The sequence below is a fragment of the Leucopleurus acutus genome, assembly GCF_964270905.1.
Source record: "Leucopleurus acutus genome assembly, chromosome: 5".
In the NCBI taxonomy this organism is placed as follows: domain Eukaryota; kingdom Metazoa; phylum Chordata; class Mammalia; order Artiodactyla; family Delphinidae; genus Leucopleurus; species Leucopleurus acutus.
The window spans coordinates 133,965,244-133,990,344 of NC_139147.1; the positions used below are offsets into that span (position 1 = coordinate 133,965,244).

General features: G+C 37.8%; 1 protein-coding gene across 2 annotated transcripts in view; it reads right to left on the bottom strand.

The window, feature by feature from the left end:
• Positions 1 to 3,297: 3,297 nt before the first annotated feature.
• Positions 3,298 to 25,101, bottom strand: part of HACL1 (2-hydroxyacyl-CoA lyase 1) — a 41,217-nt gene continuing 19,413 nt past the window's right edge. The window contains exons 10-16 of one of the 2 annotated variants that reach the window (XM_082840087.1): positions 25,008 to 25,091; positions 24,000 to 24,101; positions 14,431 to 14,585; positions 13,856 to 14,014; positions 12,923 to 13,030; positions 11,812 to 11,998; positions 3,298 to 3,456 (exon numbers count right to left, since the gene is read on the bottom strand). In XM_082840087.1, the coding sequence (XP_082696213.1) occupies positions 3,424 to 3,456; positions 11,812 to 11,998; positions 12,923 to 13,030; positions 13,856 to 14,014; positions 14,431 to 14,585; positions 24,000 to 24,101; positions 25,008 to 25,091 (828 nt within the window). In that variant the 3' untranslated portion in view covers positions 3,298 to 3,423. The remainder of the gene's footprint in view (positions 3,457 to 11,811; positions 11,999 to 12,922; positions 13,031 to 13,855; positions 14,015 to 14,430; positions 14,586 to 23,999; positions 24,102 to 25,007; positions 25,092 to 25,101) is intronic. The other variant, XM_082840086.1, reaches the window with a different exon arrangement.

Genomic DNA, 25,101 nt, shown 5'->3' on the forward strand with positions numbered 1-25,101 from the left:
TTATCCAAAGAAAATAAAAACATTAATTCAAAAAGATATATGCACCCCTATGTTCATTGCAGAATTATTTACAATAGCCAAGGTATGGAAACAACCTCAATGTCCATTCATAGATGACTGGATAAAGAAGATACGGTGTTAATATATACAATATACTACTACTCAGCCATACGAAGAATGAAATCTTGCCATTTGCAGCAACATGGATAGATCTGGAGGGTGGTATGCTAAGTAAGTCAAACAGAGAAAAACAAATACTGTATGATTTCGCTTACATGTGGAATCTAAAAAACAAAACAAATGAACAAACAAAATAAAACAGACTCATAGATACAGAGAATAAACTGGTGGTTGCCAGAAGGAAGGAGGGTGGAAGGATAGATGAAATAGGGGACAAGGTTTAAGAGGTAAAAACTTCCAGCTATAAAATAAATAAGTCATGAGGATGTAATGTACACATAGGGAACATAATCACTAATATTGTAACAACTTTGTATGGTGACAGATGGTAACCGGTCTTATTGTGGTGACCATTTCATAATGTATAAAAATAGCAAATCACCATGTTGTACACCTGAAACTAACACAATATTGTATGTTTCTTATAATTCAGTTAAAAGTAGTAAAAGAACAAATACATTTTTGGAAGCAATATTATTTTCATTTTCCTTTGGTGTTCGAAATCCTATTATTTCTTTGTAACAGATCTGAGAACTCTTCCCTAAGGAAAACATACTCAAGTGACATAATAAGCTGAGCTACTTCAGAGGTGCATATGTGAAATAACCATAGAAAACATACACTGAGCTATTTCCAAACATCATGAATTCTCATTCAGCTATTATCCAGTGAGCAGGTGGCTGTTTAAGGAAATAAAAACACACAGCCCCTGTCTTCCAGGAAATGACTCATTCTATTTGGGAAATAAGACCCATTTACTTGCAAAGTGAAACCACACTGCTAAACAGGACACAATTCCAGCCAACATTCTCCTCTTCTCTAAAGTTGCATCTTCCTAAAACACAATGGCATTTATGGAGTGCCTTCTATATACCAGGCACTGGGCTTCTGGATAACTTTTTGAACCCCTAGACAACCCCATGAAGTATGAAAGGTTTGGGAAAGAATATCAGTAGAGGAACTAACCTGGTAAGTCATTTCCAAGCCTGAATTCTCAGCGTTCCTAAATTAAGAAAACAACCATAATCTTTCAAAGTTCAGTTTTTATGAGGCACTTGAGTATTCAACATACTAGGATCCCGTAAGAATGTTCCTTATTAAACTAGGGGATACAAAATATTTACCAGTAAACTTTGACTATCAACCAACAGATTCATTTTAGAGGGGCTTATTCAATATCTTATCCTTCTAAGGAAAGATCCCATTTATAAAGCAGGCAGTCAGTGGACAGTGCTCCTGGACTAATCTGATCTTTGTGCAGACTGACCTCTGCTGGTCAGTCTATTAACCTGCCAACTTTTTTTCTCTCTTGAGATAATATGACTAGAGAAGGAGCCTTTTCCCCAAATTACATCTAGTATCCAGATTTATATAGTTCAACTCACAAATGTTCATCAAGCCCTCAACCTTTCAGCAAAATCTTATGTAGCACTTGGCCGCCAGAGGCCAGTGTCCACGGGCAGAGTAGGACACTGATGAGATTACTAAGCCGCCCACTCTCTGCCCTCCTTGGATATTCCCTATGCTCTTCCGCAGCCCAGGCTCTCTAGTCTGTATCTCAGAATACATAAGAGGACCTGCCAGGGGGCCTGATCTCAAGGGCCTGTCAGGCAAAGCCACAGCTCCCTGCAAGTATCTCCTGGGTTCCCACCTCAAAGCTGGAGTCCACAACATTGTGGAGGTCACTCAGGCCCCTAACTAGCCAACGGATATAAGTCTGATATGTACGGTACAGTCAAACTAGCTGAACTTGGATATAAAGTCCTATACTCCAACTCATCTATAAAACTGCAGATAATAAACAAGAATGACCCTGAAAATAGGTGATACTTTTCCATTTCTAGTATTTTCTTAAAACAATGTCTGTTTCTGGTAATACAATTACATAAGTATTTTTACTTTAAAATCTTATAAAAGTAGGAAAAACATGAGGGAAATAAAAATTACTTAAATCCCATCACCAAGCTATATTAAAATTTTGGTTTATTTTGTGCCCACCTTTTTTCTCTATGTATGTATTTGTGTATGAGTAAAGATGTATATCCTGACCTGGACCCATCCATTTTTGTAGCTGTGATTATTTTTCCATTAATAAATATTCATTCTTTAACATAATTTTTATTTTATGATGTTGACAGATCATAATTTACATAACCAATGTCTTATTATTAAACATTGTGGTTGTTCCTAAATAAAACTATGCTGAATGTCCTTATATATAAATATTTGACCAAATGTTTTATTATTTCTTTAAAATACATTCTTGAAATAGGCCCACTGGGTCAAAAGTTATGGGGTATGAACATTTTATGATTGCAAATACAAGCAACGCTAGAATTCCTCTATGGAATTCGTACCAATTTCATCTTCTGTCCCAGCACAGCACTCCTCTCCTCACTTCATCCTCACCAAACACTGAAAATTATAATTTAAAAAGTGCTTTGCTAAGTGGCTGGGGTAAAAAAAAGCTTTTTCTATTTAACTTACCTACTCATTTGTATTCATACTCATACTTTTATTGATCATTTGTGTTTTTCTGTTAATTATGCATTCATGCCCTTTCCCCATTTTTCTACTAGTGCATTAATATTTTTCTTATTTATAAGAGTTCTTTACATATTAAGGCTGTTGATTCTGTTGGTCTCAATGTGGTACACATAAACTAAGGTTGATAATCCAAATATACCCTGAAATTATTAGTTTGGGTGTGGTGTGACTTCTCCTTTGGCTTAATAAGTTCTTTCCTGAAAAACTAAACAGAACAAAAACCCAACTCATAAGATGTAGAACAAGCCCCATTAAATACTGGGTAGACTAAGGTTGGGTAGACTAAGGTATGAAGTGGTCAACGGATAAACTATGAAGGAGAGATAGTCTAGGTACTCCAACTTACTGAACATGCCTCTACATTGCATAGTTCTGAAGCTTTTTTCTTCGAAGATGTTATTAAAAGATATGTGACTTTAAGAATGGATTTCCTTAAAAGAATACTGATGTGTCATTCAATAAACCAGTTATGATGCTATTTAATAAACCCCTCTTTCATCTGTAAATGGTTATTTCTGTCATAGAATACTGGTATCTTTTTATGGTTTTAATCAATTCCTGCACTATAAAATGTCATTTAGAAAGGTTTTTTATTTTTCTTTGCAGAACAATTTTAACATTATAGTAATTTTGCTGTGGAAAATAAAATTCCATCTTACAGGAAAGAGATGCCAAGTCACTCACTGGCATCTTTATTTACATATTAGAGCGGGTCAGCCAGTGAAAATCCTAGAAAAAGAAAAGACAACAAACATTCAGTCAAAAGAAATAACTGTGTCAAACTATATCCTGTTTTGCTTGCTCTAAAATCTAAAAGTCCCATTATAACCACTCTAGCCACAGTGGTGGTAAAGTGAAGTTTGTCTTTGGTCTAGAGCTTTTCCCAAAAAGGAGCTAAAAATCCATTAATGAATCTTGCTGTCTTGTCCTACAAAACAACCTAACATCACTTTCTGGATCTTCCCCCATTAACAATAATCAGGGCACAAAAAAACTAGAGTCTGAAAGAACCAGAAGTACATGCAAAAGAAGAGAGGAATTTACAAAACAGAAATTAGAGTCGCAGATGCAGAAAAAAAACTTATGGTTACCAAAGGGGAAAAGGGGGAGAGGGATAAACTGGGAGATTGGAATTGACATATATACACACCATTATATATAAAATAGATAACTAATAAGAACCTACTGTATAGCACAGGGAACTCTACTCAATACTATGTAATGTCCTATATGGGAATAGAATCTAAAAAAAGAGTGGATATATGTATAACTGATTCACTTTGCTGTACCGTAGAAACTAACACAACATTGTAAATCAACTATACTCCAAAAAAAATTAATAAAAAAAAAAAGAGAGAGAGGGAATGAAGGAGGCCCAAAGAGGACCACGAGCTCCCATGTCTAAGAAGAGCTTGAGGAGAAAAAGCAGTGCATGGAAGCCTTGCCCAGGACTAAAACCATCCTACCCACGTGGCCTGGACACAGGCAACTGCAGAGATTAGGTCTTCCCTGTATTTATAGCAGGAAGCAGCCAGCTACACCATGAATTGTTCTCTATATCTGTGAGTCTGTTTCTCTTCTGTTATATTCATTTGTTTTATTTTAGATTCCACATATAAGTGATAATATACAGTGTTTTTCTTTCTCTGTCTGACTTATTTCACTAAGCATAATATCCTCTAGGTCCATCCGTGTTGTTGCAGATCATGGAATTTCCTTCTTTTTATGACTGAGTAGTATTCCATTGTATATCTATACCACATCTTCTTTATCCATTCCTCTGTCGATGGCCACTTACGTTGCTTTCATATCTTGGCTATCGTAAATAACGTTGCTATGAACACTAGGGTGCATGTATCTTTTCAGACTCACAGATACAGACAACAAATTAGTGGTCACCAGTGGGGAGAGGGACAAGATACGGGTATGAGATTAAGAGATGCAAATTACTATGTATAAAATAAATAAGCTACAAGGATATATTGCACAGCACAGAGAATATAGCCAATATTTTATAATAACTTTATGAATAATTTTATAAAAGTATAATCTATAAAAATATTGAATCACTATGCTGTACACCTAAAACATGATATTGCAAAATCAACTATACTTCATTTTTAAAAAATGACAAATGGTAATGGACACACAATCAATCAATGAAAAATAAACAGTTTAGAAACTATAATATATGAGGAATTCTACTGGAATGAAGATAAATAATGTTGAAGTGGTAGATGCAAAAAATACAAGGATAATCCTCATGGAATTATACAAGAGGAAATAAGAACTTGTATTCTCCAGCAATAGCCCCCAAATTCATAGAGAATTCAGAGAATAGACCATTAGAAGCAGATCATTTAGACAGGCATTAGCAGAGAAGGGACAATCAATTAGGGCCCTTCCGTGACTAACACAGGTCTCAAGTCTATTTTGTCTGTGTGTTCTGAATGTGCTTACCAAGCCCCTTGTGGCTTTGGTTTCCTTAGTGCTCTGATGCCCTGATGCCAGGAGGAGGGCATTCTGGTTGCAAAACTGACATCCCAGCTATTGAAAAGCATATATTCAGCTACAGGTAAAATGACATGCGATTTAAAAACCTACCTATTGGGTGTCTAGCTTGCAGAAATCATTTCAACAAATAGTTTTTTTTTTTTTCAAGGCAATCAGTAAACCCACAAAGGTACTGAGTAGGTTCTGAAAGTTGTTAATCCTACCTGAAAACAGCCTGCCTGCTTGCTCCACATAAATCCCTGCTAATGCCACCTACGCCATCACCTTTCTGGCCTAGCCTTTCTGTGCTCACCATCCCCATCACCATGCTTCTTCTTAAGTAGCTCTTCTCTCTGCTATGAGAAGAGCCTGAGAGGCTATGCCAGAGCCTCTCTCTTTCTCTCTTTCTAAATTTTAATTGAAGTATAATAGACATACAACCTTATATTAGTTTCAGGTATACAACATAATGATTTGATATTTGTACACATCGAGAAATGATCATTACAATAAACCTAGTTAACATCCATCACCATATATAGTCACAGAAATTTTTCTTGTAATGAGAACTTTTAATATCTATTGTCTTAGTAACTTTCAAATATGCAACACAGTATTATTAACTAAAGTCATTATGCTGTGCATTACATCTCCAATGACTTTATAACTGGAAGCTTATACATTTTGACCCCCATCACCCATTTTGCCCACTCCCCACCCCCCAACTCCGGCAACCACCAATCTGTTTTCTGTATCTATGAGCTTGGTTTTTTTGTTTGTTCTAGGTTCCATAAGAGAGATTATATGATACTTGTCTTTCTCTGTCTGACTTAAGTCATACAGCATAACGCCCTCAAGGCCCATCCACGTTGTTGTAATGCTAAGATTTCATTATTTTTTTACGGCTAAATAATAATCCATTGCGTATATATACACCACATTTTCTTTATCCAGTCATCCATTGTAGACTGTTTCATATCTTGGCTACTGTAAATAATGCTGCAATAAACAAGGAAGTGCATGTATCTTTTAGAGTTAGTGTTTTAATTTTCTTCCCATAAATACACAGAAGTGGAACTGCTGGATAACATGGTAGTTTTGCGTTTAATTTTTTGAGGAAACTCCATACTGCTTTCCATAATGGCTGCATGTATTTATATTGCCACCAAGAGGGCACAAGGATTCCCTTTTTCTCTACATCCTTGCCAACACTTATTTCTTGTCTTTTGATAACAGCCATTCTAACATGTATGAGGTGATACCTCATTGTAGTTTTGATTTGCATTTCCCTGATGATTAGTGATGCTGAGCATCTTTTCATGTACCTGTTGACTATCTGTATGTCTTCTTTGGAAAAATGTCAATTCATATTTTCTGCCCAGTTTTTAATTGGATTGTTCTTTGCTATTGAGCTAAATGAGTTCTTTATATTTTTTGGATATTAACCCCTTACCAGACAATATGATTTCAAATATTTTCTCCCATTCAATAGGTTGCCTTTTTGTTTTGTTGATGATTCCCTTTACTATGCAGAAGCTTTTTAGTTTGAGGTAGTCCCGCTTTATTTTTGCTTTTGTTGCCTTAGCTTTTATGTCAAATTCAAAAAATTATCTCCAAGATCAGCGTCAAGGAGCTTACTGTCAGTTTTCCTCTAGGAATTTTATGGTTTCAGGTCTTATATTCAAATCTTTCATCCATTTTAAGTTAATTATTGTGTATAGTGTAAGATCGTGGTCCAGTTTCATTCTTTTGCATGTGGCTACCTAGTTTTCTCAACACCATTTAATGAAGAGATTGTCCTTACCCCACTGTATATTCTTTTCTCCTTTGTCATAAATTAACTGATCATATATGCATGGCTTTATTTCTGGGGTCTCTATTCTGTTCTATTGATCTATATATCTGTTTTAATGCCAATACCATATTGTTTTGATTAATAAAATTTTGTATTATATATTTTGAAATCAAGTAATTTAATGCCTCCAGCTTTGTTCTTTCTAAGATTGCTCTATTTGAGGTCTTTTGTGGTTCCACACAAATTTTAGGATTGTTTGTTCTATTTCTGTGAAAAATGCCATTAAAATTCTGATAAGAGATTGCACTGAATCTGCATATTGTTTTGGGTAGTATGGACAGCTTAACAATATGAATTCTTCCAATCCGAGAGCATGGAATAGTTTCCATTTCTTTGTGCCTTCTTCAATTTTTTTCATTAATGTCTTATAGTTTTCAGTGTACAGATCTTTCATCTCCTTGGTTAAATTTATTCCTAGGTATTTTATTCTTTTTTTTTTTCTGCGGTACGTGGGCCTCTCACTGTTGTGGCCTCTCCCGTTGCGGAGCACAGGCTCCGGACGCACAGGCTCAGCGGCCATCGCTCACGGGCCCAGCCGCTCCGCGGCATGTGGGATCTTCCCGGACCGGGGCACGAATCCGTGTCCCCTGCATCGGCAGGGGACGCTCAACCACTGTGCCACCAGGGAAGCTCTATTCTTTGTGATGCAGTTGTAAATGAAGTCGTTTTCTTAATTTCTCTGATAGTTTGTTGTTACTGTATAGAAACACAACAGAACTCTGTGTGTTTATTTTGTATCCTACAACTTTACTGAATTTATTATAATAGTTTTTCAGTGGAGTTTTTAGGGTTTTCTATATATAATGTCACACCATCTGCAAATAGTAACACTTCTACTTCTTTGCTTCCAATTTGGATGCTTTTCATATCTTTTTCTTGCCTAATTGCTCTGGATAGGACCTCCAATACCATGTTGAATAAAAGTGGTAAGACTGAGCATCCTTGTCTTGGTCCTGATCTTAGAGGAAGCTCTAGCTTTTCACTGTTAAATATGATCTTAGCTGTGGGCTTGTGACACATGACTTTGATTATGTTGAGGTATGTTCCCTCTATAACCACTTTGTTGAGATATTTTTATCACAAATGTTGAATTTTGTCAAATGCTTTTTTCTGTATCTGTTGAGATGATCATATGATTTTTATCCTTCATTTTGTTAACGAAGTGTACCACTTTGATTGATTTGTAGTTATCGAACCATCTTTGCATACCTGGAATAAATCTCACTTGATCACAGTATATAATCCTTTTAATGTATTGTTGAATTTGGTTCGCTAATGTTTTATTAAGGATTTTTACATCTACGTTCATCAGGGATACTGGCCTGTAATTTTCTTTTCTTGTGGTATCTTTGTTTGGTCTTGGTTATCAGGGTAAGGCTGGCCTTGTAAAAATGAGTTTGGAAGTGTCCCTTCCTCCTTTAATTTTTGGAAGAATTTGAGAGGAATTGATATTAATTCTGCTTTTAATGTTTGGTAGAATTCACCAATGAAGCCATCTGGTCCTGAACTTTTGTTTGAGAGGTTCTGATTACTGATTCAATCTCCTAACTTGTAATCGGTCTGTTCATATTTTCTATTTCTTCATGACTCAGTCTTGGTAGGTTATATGTTTCGGGGAATTTATCCATTTATTCTAGGCTGTCAAATTTATTGGTATATAATTATTCATAGTAGTCTGTATGAAATTTTGTATTTCCATGGTATCAGTTGTAATGGCTCATCTTTCATTTCTGATTTTATTTATTTGAGTCCTCTCTCTTTTTTTCTTGGTGAGTCTAGCTAAAGCTTTGTCAATTTTATCTTTTTAAAGAATCAGCTCTTAGGTCCAGTGGTCTTTTCTATTGTCTTTTTAGGCTCTATGTCATTTATTTGTGCTCTGATCTTTGTTATTTCCTTCCTTCTACTAACTTTGGGCTTTGTTTTTTCCCTAGTTCCCTCAGGTGTAAAGTTAGGTTGTTTGATTTTTGTTGTTGTTTTTTGAGGTAGGCTTTTACTGCTATGAACCTCCTTCTTAGAATTGCTTCTGCTGTGTCCCATAAATTTTGATATGTTGTATTTCCATTTTCATTTGTCTCAAAGACATTTAAAATTTTTTCTTTTGATTTCTTCTTCGACCCCTCAGTTGTTCAGTGGCATGCTGTTTTATCTCCACATATTTGTGAATTTTCTAGTTTTCTTCTTGTAACTCATTTCTAGTTTCACACCACTGTGGTTGGAAAAGATGCTTTTAATCTTCTTAAATATATAAAGATTTGTTTTGTGGCCTAACATATGATCTATCTTGCAGAACATTCCATGTGCACTTGAAGAAGGTGTATTCTGCTGCTTTTGGATGGAATGTTCTGAGTATATCTGTTAAGGCCATCTGTTCTAATGTGTCATTTAAGGCAAATGTTTCCTAACTGATTTTCTGTCTGGATGAGCTATCCATTGATGTAAGTGGGTATTAAAGTCTCCTACTATTATTGTATTGCTGTCTATTTCTCCTTTTAGATCTGTTAATATTTGCATATATATGCACTCCTATGTTGTGTGCATAAATATTTACAAATGTTATGTCCTATTGTTGGACTGACCCCTTTATCATTGTGCAATGCCCTTCTTTGTCCCTTATTACAGTCTTTGTTTTAAAGTCTATTTTATCTGATATAAGTATAGCTACCCCAGCTTTCTTTTGGTTTCTATTTGTATGAATTATCTTTTTCCATCTCTTCACTTTCAGTCTCTTTGTGCCCTTATATCTGAAGTGAGTCTCTTATAGGCAGCATATAGATATGCCTTATTTTTATGCATTCAGCCACTCTATTTATTTTGATTCAAGAATCTAATCCATTAATACTTAACGTTATTATTGATAGGTATGTACTTATTGCCATTTTGCTGTTTTCTGGCTGTTCTGTAGTTACCCTTTCACCAACGTCCTTGATATCTGTCTTATAGAAACAGAATTTCAGTAGAATTCTATATATTTCATAGTTTCCAAATTAATTTATATTTCATTGATTGTCCAGGTATCTGTTCTGCCCATTTGTCCACTGCCTTGTTCAAAAAAGAAAAAAAATCTAACAGCAGATACATGTATAAAGAACCAGGACAGAAAATACTTGAAAAAAAGTAAAACACTGAAAACAGCAGCTGATATGTAAGGTGCAGGCATGGAGGCCAGGTATATAAGAGAAAGCAAAAGTAGCTGGATCAGAATCAGAGTACAAAGTATGAAAAGCAACTTAATCTGGGATGGGAGAGGAACATACTACACACTTTGTCATTTATTTTACTGCTATAGTCTACACCGTAGTTTTGCTTTAGAGGCCAAAGTAACTAACTCTGAATATAATTGCATAAGTTACCCTATTATAGTCTCATATCCCATTGTGCTTCCTCCTCCACTCTCTGTCTTCCAGCCACTTTGGCTTTCTTTCAATTCCTTGGACTTGCCGTGCTCCCTGCTGCCAAAGAGCCTTTGCACATCTTTTCCCTCACTTCTTTGCTGAATTTGTCCCTACTTATCCTTCAGCTCTTGGTTTAAGCATCACTTCTGAGAAGTCTTCCTTGTGACTCCAATATAAATTGAATTCCTTTGTGGGGTTTTTCGTTTGTTTGTTTAAATTTATTTTATTGAAGTATAGTTAATTTACAATGTTGTGTTAATTTCTGCTATACAGCAAAGTGATTCAATTATATATGTGTGTGTGTGTATACACAAACACATTCTTTTTCATATTCTTTTCCATTATGGTTTATAATACAATTTTGAATATAGTTTCCTGTGTTATACAGGAGGACCTTGTTGTTTACCCATTTTATATATAATAGTTTGCACCTGCTAATCCTAAACTCCCAATCCATCCCTTCCCAACTCCCTCTCCACCTTGGCAACCATAAGTCTGTTCTCTATATCTGTCTGTTTCTGTTTCGTAGATAAGTTCATTTGTCATATTTTAGATTCCACATACAAGTGATATCATATGGTATTTGTCTTTCACTTTCTTACTTCACTTAGTATGATACCATCTAGGTCCATCCATGTTGCTGCAAATGGCATTATTTCATCCTTTTTTATGGCTGAATAGTATTCCACTGTATGTATGTGTGTGTGTATATATATATATATATATACACACACACTACATCTTCATCTGTCATTGGACATTTAGGTTGATTCCATGTCTTGGCTGCTGTAAATAGTGCTGCAGTGAACACTGAGGTGTATCTTTTCAAATTATGGTTTTCTCCAGATATATGCCCAGTAGCAGGATTGCTAGATCATATGGCAAATCTGTTTTTAGTTTTTTGAGGAACCTCCATACTGTTTTCCACAGTACGGAAATTTACTTTCCCATCAACAGTGTAGGAGGGTTCCCTTTCTCCACACACCTCTTGGGTTCCTTTGTTTTATGTTCATTCAGAACTGGGTTTCTTTTCTTCAGAGGAATTGCCTCACTCTATTGTGATACATTCAGTTGAGAGGTGACTGGACTGCACTCTCCTACTGGACAGTAAACTCCATGAAGTGAGGTCTGAGCCTGGTTTGCTCACTATGCTATTCTTAGCACCTGACACAGCACAACTAACACATACCTCAACAAATATTCATTGAACAAACAAATGAAAGTGACAAGCTCAGAAACAGTTTAGACAGAACTCAGTAAATGACAGGGTGTTCTATTTGGTAGATACTTTTGGGGGTGGGAGGCGAAATGCATTTCTGCTTTCTGCTTAGCAATCATCTTTACCTGGGCTTTCCGCATGGCTTGCGGCTCAATCATGATGTTGATAAGAGAGGGTTTAGTTGTGTCTGCCAGGCTCTGCCTCAGGGATTTCTGGAGTTCTTCTGGTGTTTGTACAAAATACCCTTTGCCTCCAAATGCAATCATGACATGCTCGTAATGTGAGTGTGGCAGAAGACACATTGGAGGGGCCCTGAAAAAGAAGGTCACAAGTCAATAGAAAAAATTCTCTAAAATAATTTGTGGAAAAATTTCATCTAAAATGAAAGGCATGCTTTTACGTAAACTGAGATGCCAGTATATTAAACTTTCCATACATTTTTTATTGTATATATAGCAATGTGCAACAGAACTTTCTGTGATGATGGAAATTTTTATATCTGTGCTGCCCAGTATAGTAGTTACTAGTGACCTGTTGCAGTGAGCACTTGAAATGTGACTAGTTAAAAAGAGGAAGTGAATTTTTAACTTAAACAGCCACATGTGGCTAGTGGCTACTATACTGGGCAGTGAAGGCTACACCATCAACTATTATGAATCCCCCCTCCAAAAAAAAGAGGAGAAAAGGAATGGTTACTACAAAACAGCAAATAACAACAAAACAACAAACAGTCAGCGAGGCATAGCAAACATACCCACAGCCTGCTCCCCTGGGGCTGACTAACAGATTCACAACCTCCTCATCCCACAGCCAGCCACAATACTGTCTCAGTTTGGCTCTGTCATCAAATGACCAAGATTTAGCTAAGTGGTAAAAGGAAGGAAGACCTCTATATCATAAACAATACGTAAGCATCTATATTCCTACATGGTGTAGTAGGAATAGTAGGACTGGTAGCATTTGCAATAAGCCTTTTCATTAACAAGGCTTAGACATGAAACTCATTCACCTGAGCCTTCAGTGGCTCCCTGATCATAAACTATTCATTGAAGTGCCAGTCAAGGATGGTTGTGCAAAAAGGAACCATGCAGACAGGGTTCCTGTCCTTTAGAGCAGCTGACCATGAAAACAAGCAATACTGACACCACAGAAGCAGGTTTCTGGTATAGCAGACTTTTTAAAGAGAGATTAAAATAGTTGAGAAAACATAAATATACACTGTTCTGGATTACTTACACTGTAGTAGCATCTCCAAATTTTAACATTTCCTTCCAAGTATCTGTATCAAAACCTTGGTAAATTCCATTATTATTCACCACCAAAAGTATGATTGGCAAGTTGTACCTAAAATTGAGAGCAAAATATAAAGGAAATCATTTTTCATTCTGAAGCAATTTCTTTTCATTGGATTGAAATTTTAACTTGAAAATGGATAGTTTTCTATGAGCTTTTTTGTAATATTATGGTAAGACCAAAAATTAAGCATTTGCTATCCTAATAAACACTATCAAATTATTAACAGAAACATCATGGAGCAGTAGAAAGAATGCAAGGTTAGTGGTTGGCAGACCTGGTCCCACCACTATGCAGCTACGGACCTCAGGCAAATGACTGAGCTTTTCTGACCCTTGGTTTTCACAGATCTGGGAGTTAATAAGAATGACACCTTCCATACTTAATTCCCTCTGAAGCACTTGTTCCTCACAACTGTCCTATAAGGTAGGAATTAGTACGACTCCTATTCCTACCTTAGAGGAGACTTAAGTTTGGTTAAGAGACTTAACCCTAGTCACCTGGGTCTGATGTGGTCAAGCCAGTATTTAAATCCAGGCCAACTGACCCAGAGGCCGTTCTTTCAACCACCAAGCTCTGCTATCTCCCTGCAGAAAACAAGCTTTTATCAGACCAGAACTTTTTTTTCAGTGACCTAAAAACTACTCCCCAGTTTTGCAGGTTTTGGGCATATGGTAGAGAGATCATGAACATGCTGTCCTGGATGAGACAGACGCCAGGGTATTTATACTAGGATTCTCAGGACACAGCACAGTGCCATGCATGGGGCACCTGGCACATGGTGAACGCTTGGTAACTATTTGTTAGGCAAGTGGGTCTTGGGTATAATTTTTCATATTTTGGAGAAAGAAATGCTGACTCAAGATGCTGTCTTACCTGCAGATGGTTTCCACTTCCATGCCAGAAAATCCAAATGCACTGTCTCCTTCCACACAGATGACCTGCTGCCCTGGGTTTCTATCTTTAGCCACTAGAGCAGATGCAATGGCAAAACCCAAACCGACTCCCATTGTTCCAAAAGTACCAGCATCAAGCCTGTTGGGGAACACAGCTAAAATGAAACCCTCTGGGGCATATCACAGATGGTGGAGTTGGCAAAAAATCTAGTCATTTTTACATGGCTCATGGAAAAATAAAGAACAATAAAACATTCTCCTTAATATTAAGTTTTTAGACTGTGAGGAACTAATTTGTTAAGGATAAGCAAATGAACGGGAGAAATCACTCATGATTTCTTGGAAGACTGTGAATATATCCTCCGAACACTGAGTATACAAATTACCACATGATCTCACGACATACCAAGCATAGAAACACTACAAAACGTCACCTACGAATACTTTTATGAAGTATGTCCTTACACTGGCTGCGTATAATTTTCAAATGTTTTCTCAATCTGCTTTTTGTAGTTTCTAATTTAACACATTCCAATTCATTATAATTGCCTTTACCTGTGACGAGGAAGGTAGTTTTGAAGCACAGTGCGCCCAATATCCATAGTATTTGCTCCTTCGCTCACCACAAAACAGTCTCTGGGCAGTTGTTCTTGAATGTGGTAGAATACTGTGTAATAATTCATAGGCAGGGATTTTTTGAAAGCTAATTCCTAAAATATCAGAGGGAAATAGAATCAAATTAAATTAATATACAGTGAAAATAAACAGCATCAATAAGCTACTTTCAAACTTACTTGCAATAGCCAAAGGCTATGAAATTCCCAAATGGCCACTAGATGACGACTCTGAGAAGCTAATTGATCTGTCAACCGTCCTAGGGGACAGGCTAAGAAAAACGGGTCCCAGTCCCAATTTGGGACACAATCAAATAAGGCAGGAAATATCCCTCTTCCTGGAGATCCACAACGCACACTAGCATATTAAAGACTAAGACGTCCTATAGTAAAGATAGCTGAAGACACTGGGTTAAGCAAAACTAAACAGTCTTATTTGAGCACTTTCAGGGAAACACTGCCTTAGAAAAAGTGAAAATTTTATTCTAGAATATTTTCATCTAAAATATGACTCTATATTTAAAATTAAAAGTGAAGTTGGGGTTTTAGAAAATCTAATCTTTCCCCACATGTACTGGAAAGGGGATATGCTTCACCCACTACTCTGGAGGGTCTCTAAATGGAGGGGAAACAGAAAGGTTATTGTCCTTGTCTAGCCAAATGCCTTTTAGAGCTTCAGCAGCAAAGCCCCACTGCCTCTTCACCTGTACTACTTTGGTCTGCTGGAGATTATACCCAAGATGGATGAGGGACCCTCCTATACTCATGCACCAGAGAAGAGAGGCAAGATCCTTCCATCTTAAACTAAGGTGATTCCTATGGAAAAGAAGGAATTAATCACTATACCATTCAGGAAAGAAAACTGAGACTGGCTCCTGATAGGAGAAAGTCATTGATTAAACTTCCAAAAAAGAAAGAATCATATAGAGACAACTCTACTTGTTTGGAAAATGCAAATTTATTCCAAGACGACTGATATATTAGGGAACAATATGAATATAGCTGAAATTTTGTATTTGCTTATGCATGATTCCATCAGTTAGAAACACTACATGAACACTATACCCAGCTGAACCAAGATGCAGAGGAATACACAAAACAGCCAAAAAAAAAAAAAAAACCAGAACAGCTGGAGAGGAACTTCAAGATGGCAGAAGAGTAAGATGTGGAGATCACCTTCCTCCCCACAAATACATCAGAAATACATCTACATGTGGATCAACCCCTACAGAACACCTACTGAACGCTGGCAGAAGACCTCAGACCTCCCAAAAGGCAAGAAACTCCCCACACACCTGGGCAGGACAAAAGAAAAAAGAAAAAACAGAGACAAAAGAATGGGGATGGAACCTGAACCTTGGGGAGGGAGCTGTGAAGGAGGAAAGGTTTCCACATACTAGGAAGCCCCTTCGCGGGCAGAGACTGAGAGTGGCAGAGGGGGAAGCTTCGGAGCCACGGAGGAAAGCACAGCAACAGGGGTGCGGAGGGCAATTCCCGCACAGAGGATCGGTGCCGACCAGCACTCACCAGCCCGAGAGGCTTGTCTGCTCACCTGCTGGGATGGGCGGGGCTGGGAGCTGAGGCTTGGGCTTCGGTCGGATCACAGGGAGAGGACTGGGGTTGGCTGCATGAACACAGCCTGAAGGGGGCTAGTGCACCACAGCTAGCTGGGAGGGAGTCCAGGAAAATGTCTGGAGCTGCCAAAGAGGCAAGAGACTTTTTCTTGCCTCTTTGTTTCCTGGTGCATAAGGAGAGGGGATTACGAGTGCTGTTTAAATTAAATTAAATTAAGAGCGCCAGAGACGGGCGCGAGCCGCGGCTAAAAGCGCGGACCCCAGAGCCGGGCATGAGACGCTAAGGCTGCCGCTGCCGCCACCAAGAAAACTGTGCGAGCACAGGTCACTATCCACACCCTCCTTCCGGGGAGCCTGTGCAGCCAGCCACTGCAAGGGTCCCGGGATCCAGGGACAACTTCCCCGGGAGAATGCACGGCGCGCCTCAGGCTGGTGCAACGTCATGCCGGTCTCTGCTGCCGCAGGCTCGCCCCGCACTCCATGCCCCTCCCTCCCCCCGGCCTGAGTGAGCCAGAGCCCACGAATCAGCGGCTCCTTTAACCCCGTCCTGCCTGAGTGAAGAACAGATGCCCTCAGGCGACCTGCACGCAGAGGTGGGTCCAAATCCAAAGCTGAACCCCAGGAGCTGTGCGAACAAAGAAGAGAAAGGGAAATCTCTACAGGTAGCCTCAGGAGCCGCAGATCAAATCTCTACAAGCAACTTGATGTACCCTGCATCTGTGGAATACCTGAAGAGATAATGAATCATCCCAAATTGAGGAGGTGGACTTTGGGAGCAATGATATACATATTTTTTTTCCCTTTTTCTCTTTTCGTGAGTGTGCATGTGTATGCTTCTGTGTGTGATTTTGTCTGTATACCTTTGCTTTTACCATTTGTCCTAGAGTTCTGTCTGTCTGTTTTCTTTTTTTTTTTAGCATCGTTTTTAGCACTTGTTATCATTGGTGCATTTGTTTTTTGGTTTCGTTGCTCTCTTCTTTCTCTCTTTTTTTTTATTACTTAAAAAAATTTTTTTAATAATTATTTTTTATTTTAATAATTTTACTTTATTTTATTTTATCTTCTTCTTTCTTTTTTTTCCTCCCTTTTATTCTGAGCTGTGTGGATGACAGGCTCTTGGTGCTCCAGCCAGGCATCAAGGCTGTGCCTCTGAGGTAGGAGAGCCAAGTTCAGGACACTGGTCCACAAGAGACCTCCCAGCTGCATGTAATATCAAATGGCAAAAATCTCCCAGAGATGTCCATCTCAACAACAAGACCCAGTTCCACTCAATGACTAGCAAGCTACAGTACTGGACACTCTATGCCAAACAACTGCAAGACAGGAACACAACCCCATCCATTAGCAGAGAGGCTGCTTAAAATCATAATAAGGCCACAGACACCCCAAAACACACCACCAGATGTGGACCTGCCCACCAGAAAGACAAGATCCAGCCTCATCCACCAGAACACAGGCACTAGTCCCCTCCACCAGGAAGCCTACAGAACCCACTGAACCAACCTTAGCCACTGGAGACAGATATCAAAAACAACGGGAACTACGAACCTGCAGCCTGCAAAAAGGAGACCCCAAACACAGTAAGATAAGCAAAATGAGAAGACAGAGAAACTCACAGCTGATGAAGGAGCAAGATAAAAACCCACCCGACCTAACAAATGAAGAGGAAATAGGCAGTCTACCTGAAAAAGAATTCAGAGTAATGATAATCCAAAATCTTGGAAATAGAATGAAGAAGATACAAGAAACGTTTAATAAGGACCTAGAAGAACTAAAGAGCAAACAACAGTGATGAACACAATAAATGAAATTAAAAATTCTCTAGAAGGGATCAATAGCAGAATAACTGAGGCAGAAGAACGGATAAGTGACCTGGAAGATAAAATAGTGGAAATAACTACTGCAGAGCAGAATAAAGAAAAAAGAATGAAAAGAATTGAGGACAGTCTCAGAGACCTCTGGGACAACATTAAACATACCAACATTCGAATTATAGGGGTTCCAGAAGAAGAAGAGAAAAAGAAAAGGACTGAGAAAATATTTGAAGAGATTATAGTTGAAGACTTCCCTAATATGGGAAAGGAAATACTTAATCAAGTCCAGGAAGCACAGAGAGTCCCATAAATCCAAGGAGAAACATGCCAAGACACATATTAATCAAACTATCAAAAACTAAATACAAAGAAAAAATATTAAAAGCAGCAAGGGAAAAACAACAAATAACACACAAGGGAATCCCCATAAGGTTAACAGCAGATCTTTCAGCAGAAACTCTGCAAGCCAGAAGGGAGTGGCAGGACATATTTAAAGTGATGAAGGAGAAAAACCTAAAACCAAGATTACCCAGCAAGGATCTCATTCAGATTTGATGGAAAAATTAAAACCTTTACAGACAAGCAAAAGCTAAGAGAATTCAGCACCACCAAACCAGCCTTACAACAAATGCTAAAGGAACTTCTCTCAGCAGGAAACACAAGAGAAGGAAATGACCTACAATAACAAACCCAAAACAATTAAGAAAATGGGAATAGGAACATACATATCGATAATTACCTTAAATGTAAATGGATTAAATGATCTAATCAAAAGAAACAGACTGGCTGAATGGATACAAAAACAAGACCTGTATATATGCTGTCTACAAGAGACCCACTTCAGACCTAGGGACACATACAGACTGAAAGTGAGGGGATGGAAAAAGATATTCCATGAAAATGGAAATCAAAAGAAAGCTGGAGAAGCAATTCTCGTATCAGACAAAATAGACTTTAAAATAAAGACTATTACAAGAGACAAAGAAGGACACTACATAATGATGAAGGGATCTATCCAAGAAGAAGATATAACAATTGTAAATATTTATGCAACCAACATAGGAGCACCTCAATAACAAGGCAAATGCTAACAGCCATGATAGGGGAAATCGACAGTAACACAATAATAATAGCGGACATAAACACCCCACTTTCACTAATGAACAGATCATCCAAAATGAAAATAAATAAGGAAACACAAGATTTAAATGATACATTAAACATGATGGACTTAATTGATATTTATAGGACATTCCATCCAAAAACAACAGAACACACTTTCTTCTCAAGTGCTCATGGAATATTCTCCAGGATAGATCATATCTTGGGTCACAAATCAAGCTTGGTAAATTTAAGAAAATTGAAATCGTATCAAGTATCTTTTTTGACCACAACGTTATGAGACTAGATAGCAATTCCAGGAAAAAATCTGTAAAAAATACAAACACATGGAGGGTAAACAATACACTACTAAATAACCAAGAGATCATTGAAAAAATCAGAGAGAAAATTAAAACAATACCTAGGGACAAATGACAATGAAAACACAACCACCCAAAACCTACGGGATGCAGCAAAAGCAGTTTTAAGAGGGAAGTTTATAGCAATACAATCTTACTTCAAGAAACAAGAAACATCTCAAATAAACAACCTAACCTTACACCTAAAGCAATTAGAGACAGAAGAACAAATAACCCCAAAGTTAGAAGAAGGAAAGAAATCATAAAGATCAGATCAGAAATCAAAGAAAAAAGAAATAAAGGAAATGACAGCAAAGATCAATAAAAATAAAAGCTGGTTCTTTGAGAAGATAAACAAAATTGATAAGCCATTAGCCAGACTCATGAAGAAAAAAAGGGAGAAGACTCAAATCAATAGAATTAGAAATGAAAAAGGAGAAGAAACAACGGACACTGCAGAAATACAAAGGATCATGAGAGATTACTACAAGCAACTCTATGCCAATAAAATGCACAAACTGCAAGAAATGGACAAATTCTTAGAAATGCACAACCTGTGGAGACTGAACCACGAAGAAATAGAAAATATGAGCAGACCAGTCACAAGCACTGAAATTGAAACTGTGATTAAAAATCTTCCAACAAACAAAAGCCCAGGACCAGATGGCTTCACAGGCGAATTCTATCAGACATTTAGAGAAGAGCTAACACCTATTCTTCTCAAACTCTTCCAAATATAGCAGAGGGAGGAACACTCCCAAACTCATTCTACGAGGCCACCATCACCTTGATATCAAAACCAGACAAAGATTTCACAAATAAAGAAAACTACAGGCCAATATCACTGATGAACATAGATGCAAAATCCTCAACAAAATACTAATAAACAGAATCCAACAGCACATTAAAAGGATCATACACCATGATCAAGTGGGGTTTATCCCAAGAATCTTCAATATATGCAAATCAATCAATGTGATACACCATATTAACAAATTGAAGGAGAAAAAACATATGATCATCTCAATAGATGCAGAAAAAGCTTGTGACAAAATTCAACGCCCATTTATGATAAAAACCCTTCAGAAAGCAGGCATAGAGGGAACTTTCCTCAACATAATAAAGGCCATATATGACAAACCCACAGCCAACATCATCCTCAATGGTGAAAAACTGAAAGCATTTCCACTAAGATCAGGAACAAGACAAGGTTGCCCACTCTCACCACTATTATTCAACATATTTTGGAAATTTAGCCACAGCAATCAGAGAAGAAAAAGAAACAAAAGGAATCCAAATCGGAAAAGAAGAAGTAAAGCTGTCACTGTTTGCAGATGACATGATACTATACATAGAGAATCCTACAGATGCTACCAGAAAACTACTACAGCTAATCAATGAATTTGGTAAAGTAGCAGGATACAAAATTAATGCACAGAAATCTCTGGCATTCCTATACACTAATGATGAAAAATCTGAAAGTGAAATTAAGAAAACACTCCCATTTACCACTGCAACAAAAAGAATAAAATATCTAGGAATAAACCTACCTAAGGAGACAAAAGACCTGTATGCAGAAAATCATAAGACACTGATGAAATAAATTAAATATGATACAAAGAGATGGAGAGATATACCACGTTCTTGGACTGGAAGAATCAACATTGTGAAAATGACTATATTACCCAAAGCAAACTACAGATTCAGTGCAATCCCTATCAAACTACCACTGGCATTTTTCACAGAACTAGAACAAAAAATTTCACAATTTGTATGGAAACACAAAAGACCTCGAATAGCCAAAGCAATCTTGAGAATGAAAAACGGAGCTGGTGGAATCAGGCTCCCTGACTTCAGACTACACTACAAAGCTACAGTAATCAAGACAGTATGGTACTGGCACAATAACAGAAATACAGATCAATGGAACAGGATAGAAAGCCCAAAGATAAACCCACACACATATGGTCACCTTATCTTTGATAAAGGAGGCAGGAATGTACAGTGGAGAAAAGACAGCCTCTTCAATAAGTGGTGCTGGGAAAATTGGACAGCTACACGTAAAAGAATGAAATTAGAACACTCCCTAACACCATACACAAAAATAAGCTCAAAATGGATTAAAGACCTAAATGTAAGGCCAGAAACTATCAAACTCTTAGAGGAAAACATAGGCAGAACACTCTATGACATAAATCACAGCAAGATCCTTTTTGACCCACCTCCCAGAGAAACGGAAATAAAAACAAAAATAAACAAATGGGACCTAATGAAACTTCAAAGCTTTTGCACAGCAAAGGAAACCATAAACAAGAACGAAAAGACAACCTTCAGAATGGGAGAAAATATTTGCATATGAAGCAACTGACAAAGGATTAATCTCCAAAATTTACAAGCAGCTCATGCAGCTCAATATGAAAAAAACGAACAACCCAATCCAAAAATGGGCAGAAGACCTAAACAGACATTTCTCCAAAGAAGATATACAGATTGCCAACAAACACACGAAAGAATGCTCAACATCATGAATTATTAGAGAAATGCAAATCAAAACTACAGTGAGATATCATCTCACACTGGTCAGAATAGCCACCATCCAAAAATCTAGAAACAATAAATGCTGGAGAGGGTGTGGAGAAAAGGGAACCCTCTTGCACTGTTGGTGGCAATGTAAATTGATACAGCCACCATGGAGAACAGTATGGAGGTTCCTTAAAAAACTAAAAATAGAACTACCATACAACCCAGCAATCCCACTACTGGGCATATACCCTGAGAAAACCATAATTCAAAAAGAGTCATGTACCACAATGTTCATTGCAGCTCTATTTACAATAGCCATGACATGGAAGTAACCTAAGTGTCCATCAACAGATGAAGGGATAAAGAAGATGTGGCACATATATACAATGGAATATTACTCAGCCATAAAAAGAAACGAAATTGAGTTATTTGTAGTGAGGTGGTTGGACCTAGAGTCTGTCATAGAGAGTGAAGTAAGTCAGAAAGAGAAAGACAAATACCGTATGCTAACACATAGACATGAAATCTAAAAAAGAAAAAAAAAATGGTCATGAAGAACCTAGGGGCAAGACGGGAATAAAGACACAAACCTACTAAAGAATGGACTTGAGGATACAGGAGGGGGAAGGTTAAGCTGGGACAAAGTGAGAGAGTGGCATGGACATATATACACTACCAAACATAAAATAGATTGCTAATGGGAAGCAGCCGCATTGCACGGGGAGATCAGCTCGGTGCTTTGTGACCACCTAGACGGGTGAGATAGGGAGGGTGGGAGGGAGGGAGACACAAGAGGGAAGAGATACGGAGATATATATATATGTATAATTGATTCACTTTGTTATAAAGAAGAAACTAACACACCACTGTAAAGCAATTATACTCCAATAAAGATGTTAAAAAAAAATCAGGAACAACTTTCTCACAATCAAAGAGAAAACACTATCCATATACAAAGACTTTAAACAAAAATTGCCAAATCCTGCAGAAGTGGCTCATTTTAGTGCTAACAGTGGATGGTTTGGTAGTTTCATACATTACTATAAATTTCAAAGCCTTCAGCTATCAGGCAGAGCCATGAGTGCAGATAAGGAAGTTGCAAAAGAATTTCCAGCAGTGATACAAAAGTTAATTGAAAAAGAAAGCTACAAATGGTCTCACTAACATAAAATGAAATTAAATGAAATGAAATAAATGTGAGGGGATGGATGTGTTAATTAACTAGATGGGGCGAACTCTTTCACAGTGTGTTTATCAATGCACCATGATGTACCTTTAAATATCTTACAATTTTATACATCAATTACACCTCCACAGGGACTTCCCTGGTGGCTCAGTGCTTAAGAATCTGCCTGCCAATGCAGGTAACACGGCTCTGAGCCCTGGTCCGGGAAGATCCCACATGTCGCAGAGCAACTAAGACCGTGCATCACAACTACTGAGCCTGCGCTCTAGAGTCCGTGAGCCACAACTACGGAGCCCACGTGCCACAACTACTGAAGCCCAAGCACCTAGAGCCCTTGCTCCGCAACAAAGAGAAGCCACCACAATGAGAAGCCCGTGCACCACAACGAAGAGTAGCCCCCACTCACCGCAACTAGAGAAACCCCACGCACAGCAACAAAGACCCAACGTGGCCAAAAATAAATTAATTAAAAAAATTATACCTCAATAAAGTGGAAATTAAAAAAAAACGAAAAAGGTGGCTATACATTAGATCAAATTTTCAGTTTTGATGAAACATCTATTATAAATGCATGCCTTGGTGGACTTATATCTTACAGGACAAACATGCCCCAACATGCCCCAGGATTTAAAGTTCCAAAAGATCTCTTGTGATTTGGTGCCAAGGTCAAACTGAGGACAAGGAGCCACACCCATCCACATTGGCTCTTATGACTCTCTGTCCAATGTCAGATCCCCTCTTTCCACTGCTTCACGGTAACTCACGAGCTATAACCTTTCCAATGCCCACTTCCACAAGAAACTTCAGGTGCCATATTTATTGTAATACATATATGAATGTGTGTGTGTGTATCTTACACGTTATGATTTTAGGAATGCAAATGTCATGCTATGACAGAACTAACTGAACCATGGCCCTGAAGTATTCTTGAGTTTCAGTGGGTCCCATATTACCTTGGATAAAGCTTCATTGCTCTTCATTTTTTCTCTCAGAATTTTCCACCACTTGCTCTCAGGAGGATACTGCCATGGTGTTTTATCAAATTGTTCTAAAAGCTAAAAAGCAGAAACTTTTTCTTTCCTTTTTGAAAATAAATCATATTAGCATAAAAATCTCTTCTAAAAAAGACAACACAGCTACAGTATCCTACCTTTCACATCACTCATACTCTGTTTTTCCTCTGGGCAGTAAACAACTGATAGAAGATAAATAGGTACCACGGAAAGCTTCTGCTTGGTTCAGTGACGACTTCTACCAGAAATTGGGATCCCACAAGACAAAGCAGAACTGTAACCCCCTCCATACTTCACAGGCAAGGGGGCTTGTAAGCCTTCCTCTGCCTCTGACAACAGAAGGAAAATCACCCTGCCAAAGAACCCCTGCAAGAAGACTCATAGCCCCAATACCTAGGGATTCCCATGATACAGACCAAATGCTCCAGAGTGTTTTAATATTGGGGATGTATGTATCCAAAGTCATGTAACAAATGTGCCTATATTTTATCTGTCACAGTGAAATGTATAAATTATATACAAATAATAAGAATCTGGATAAGTCACTGATTACAGTTTGAAGAGTAAAAATCTCTTTATTGCCTAAAGAAATACTAAGTTAGATTTTTTCCAGTACATAAAGCCATTTCTTGGCTGTAAGTTCAGTTCCTCTGGGAGCTGTATTATAATCTTTCAGATAGCTGCAATCAGTTTGCCGACTGAATGCCTTTAAATTTTCGATCACCTTTCAAAAATGCTTAACTTACCCACATACAAATTATCTATACATAAGGAATTGGATTTACCAAGTTCCACAGTTATATTTAAGAATAGCTTTACATCATAAATTTTATTTAAAATAGATATTAATAGACCTGTCACCAAGTGAATCAAGATTTAAACATTTTCAAGAACTGACTTCCCTAAAGACCAAGCCACATAAACTAAAACCCAGGCAAAAGCTCTCACCTGTTTAGTGACAGCATTTATGTCTCCTAGCAAGGTCACAGCAGGTCTTACATTATTCCCCAATTCTTCTGCACAGATATCAACCTAAAAAAGA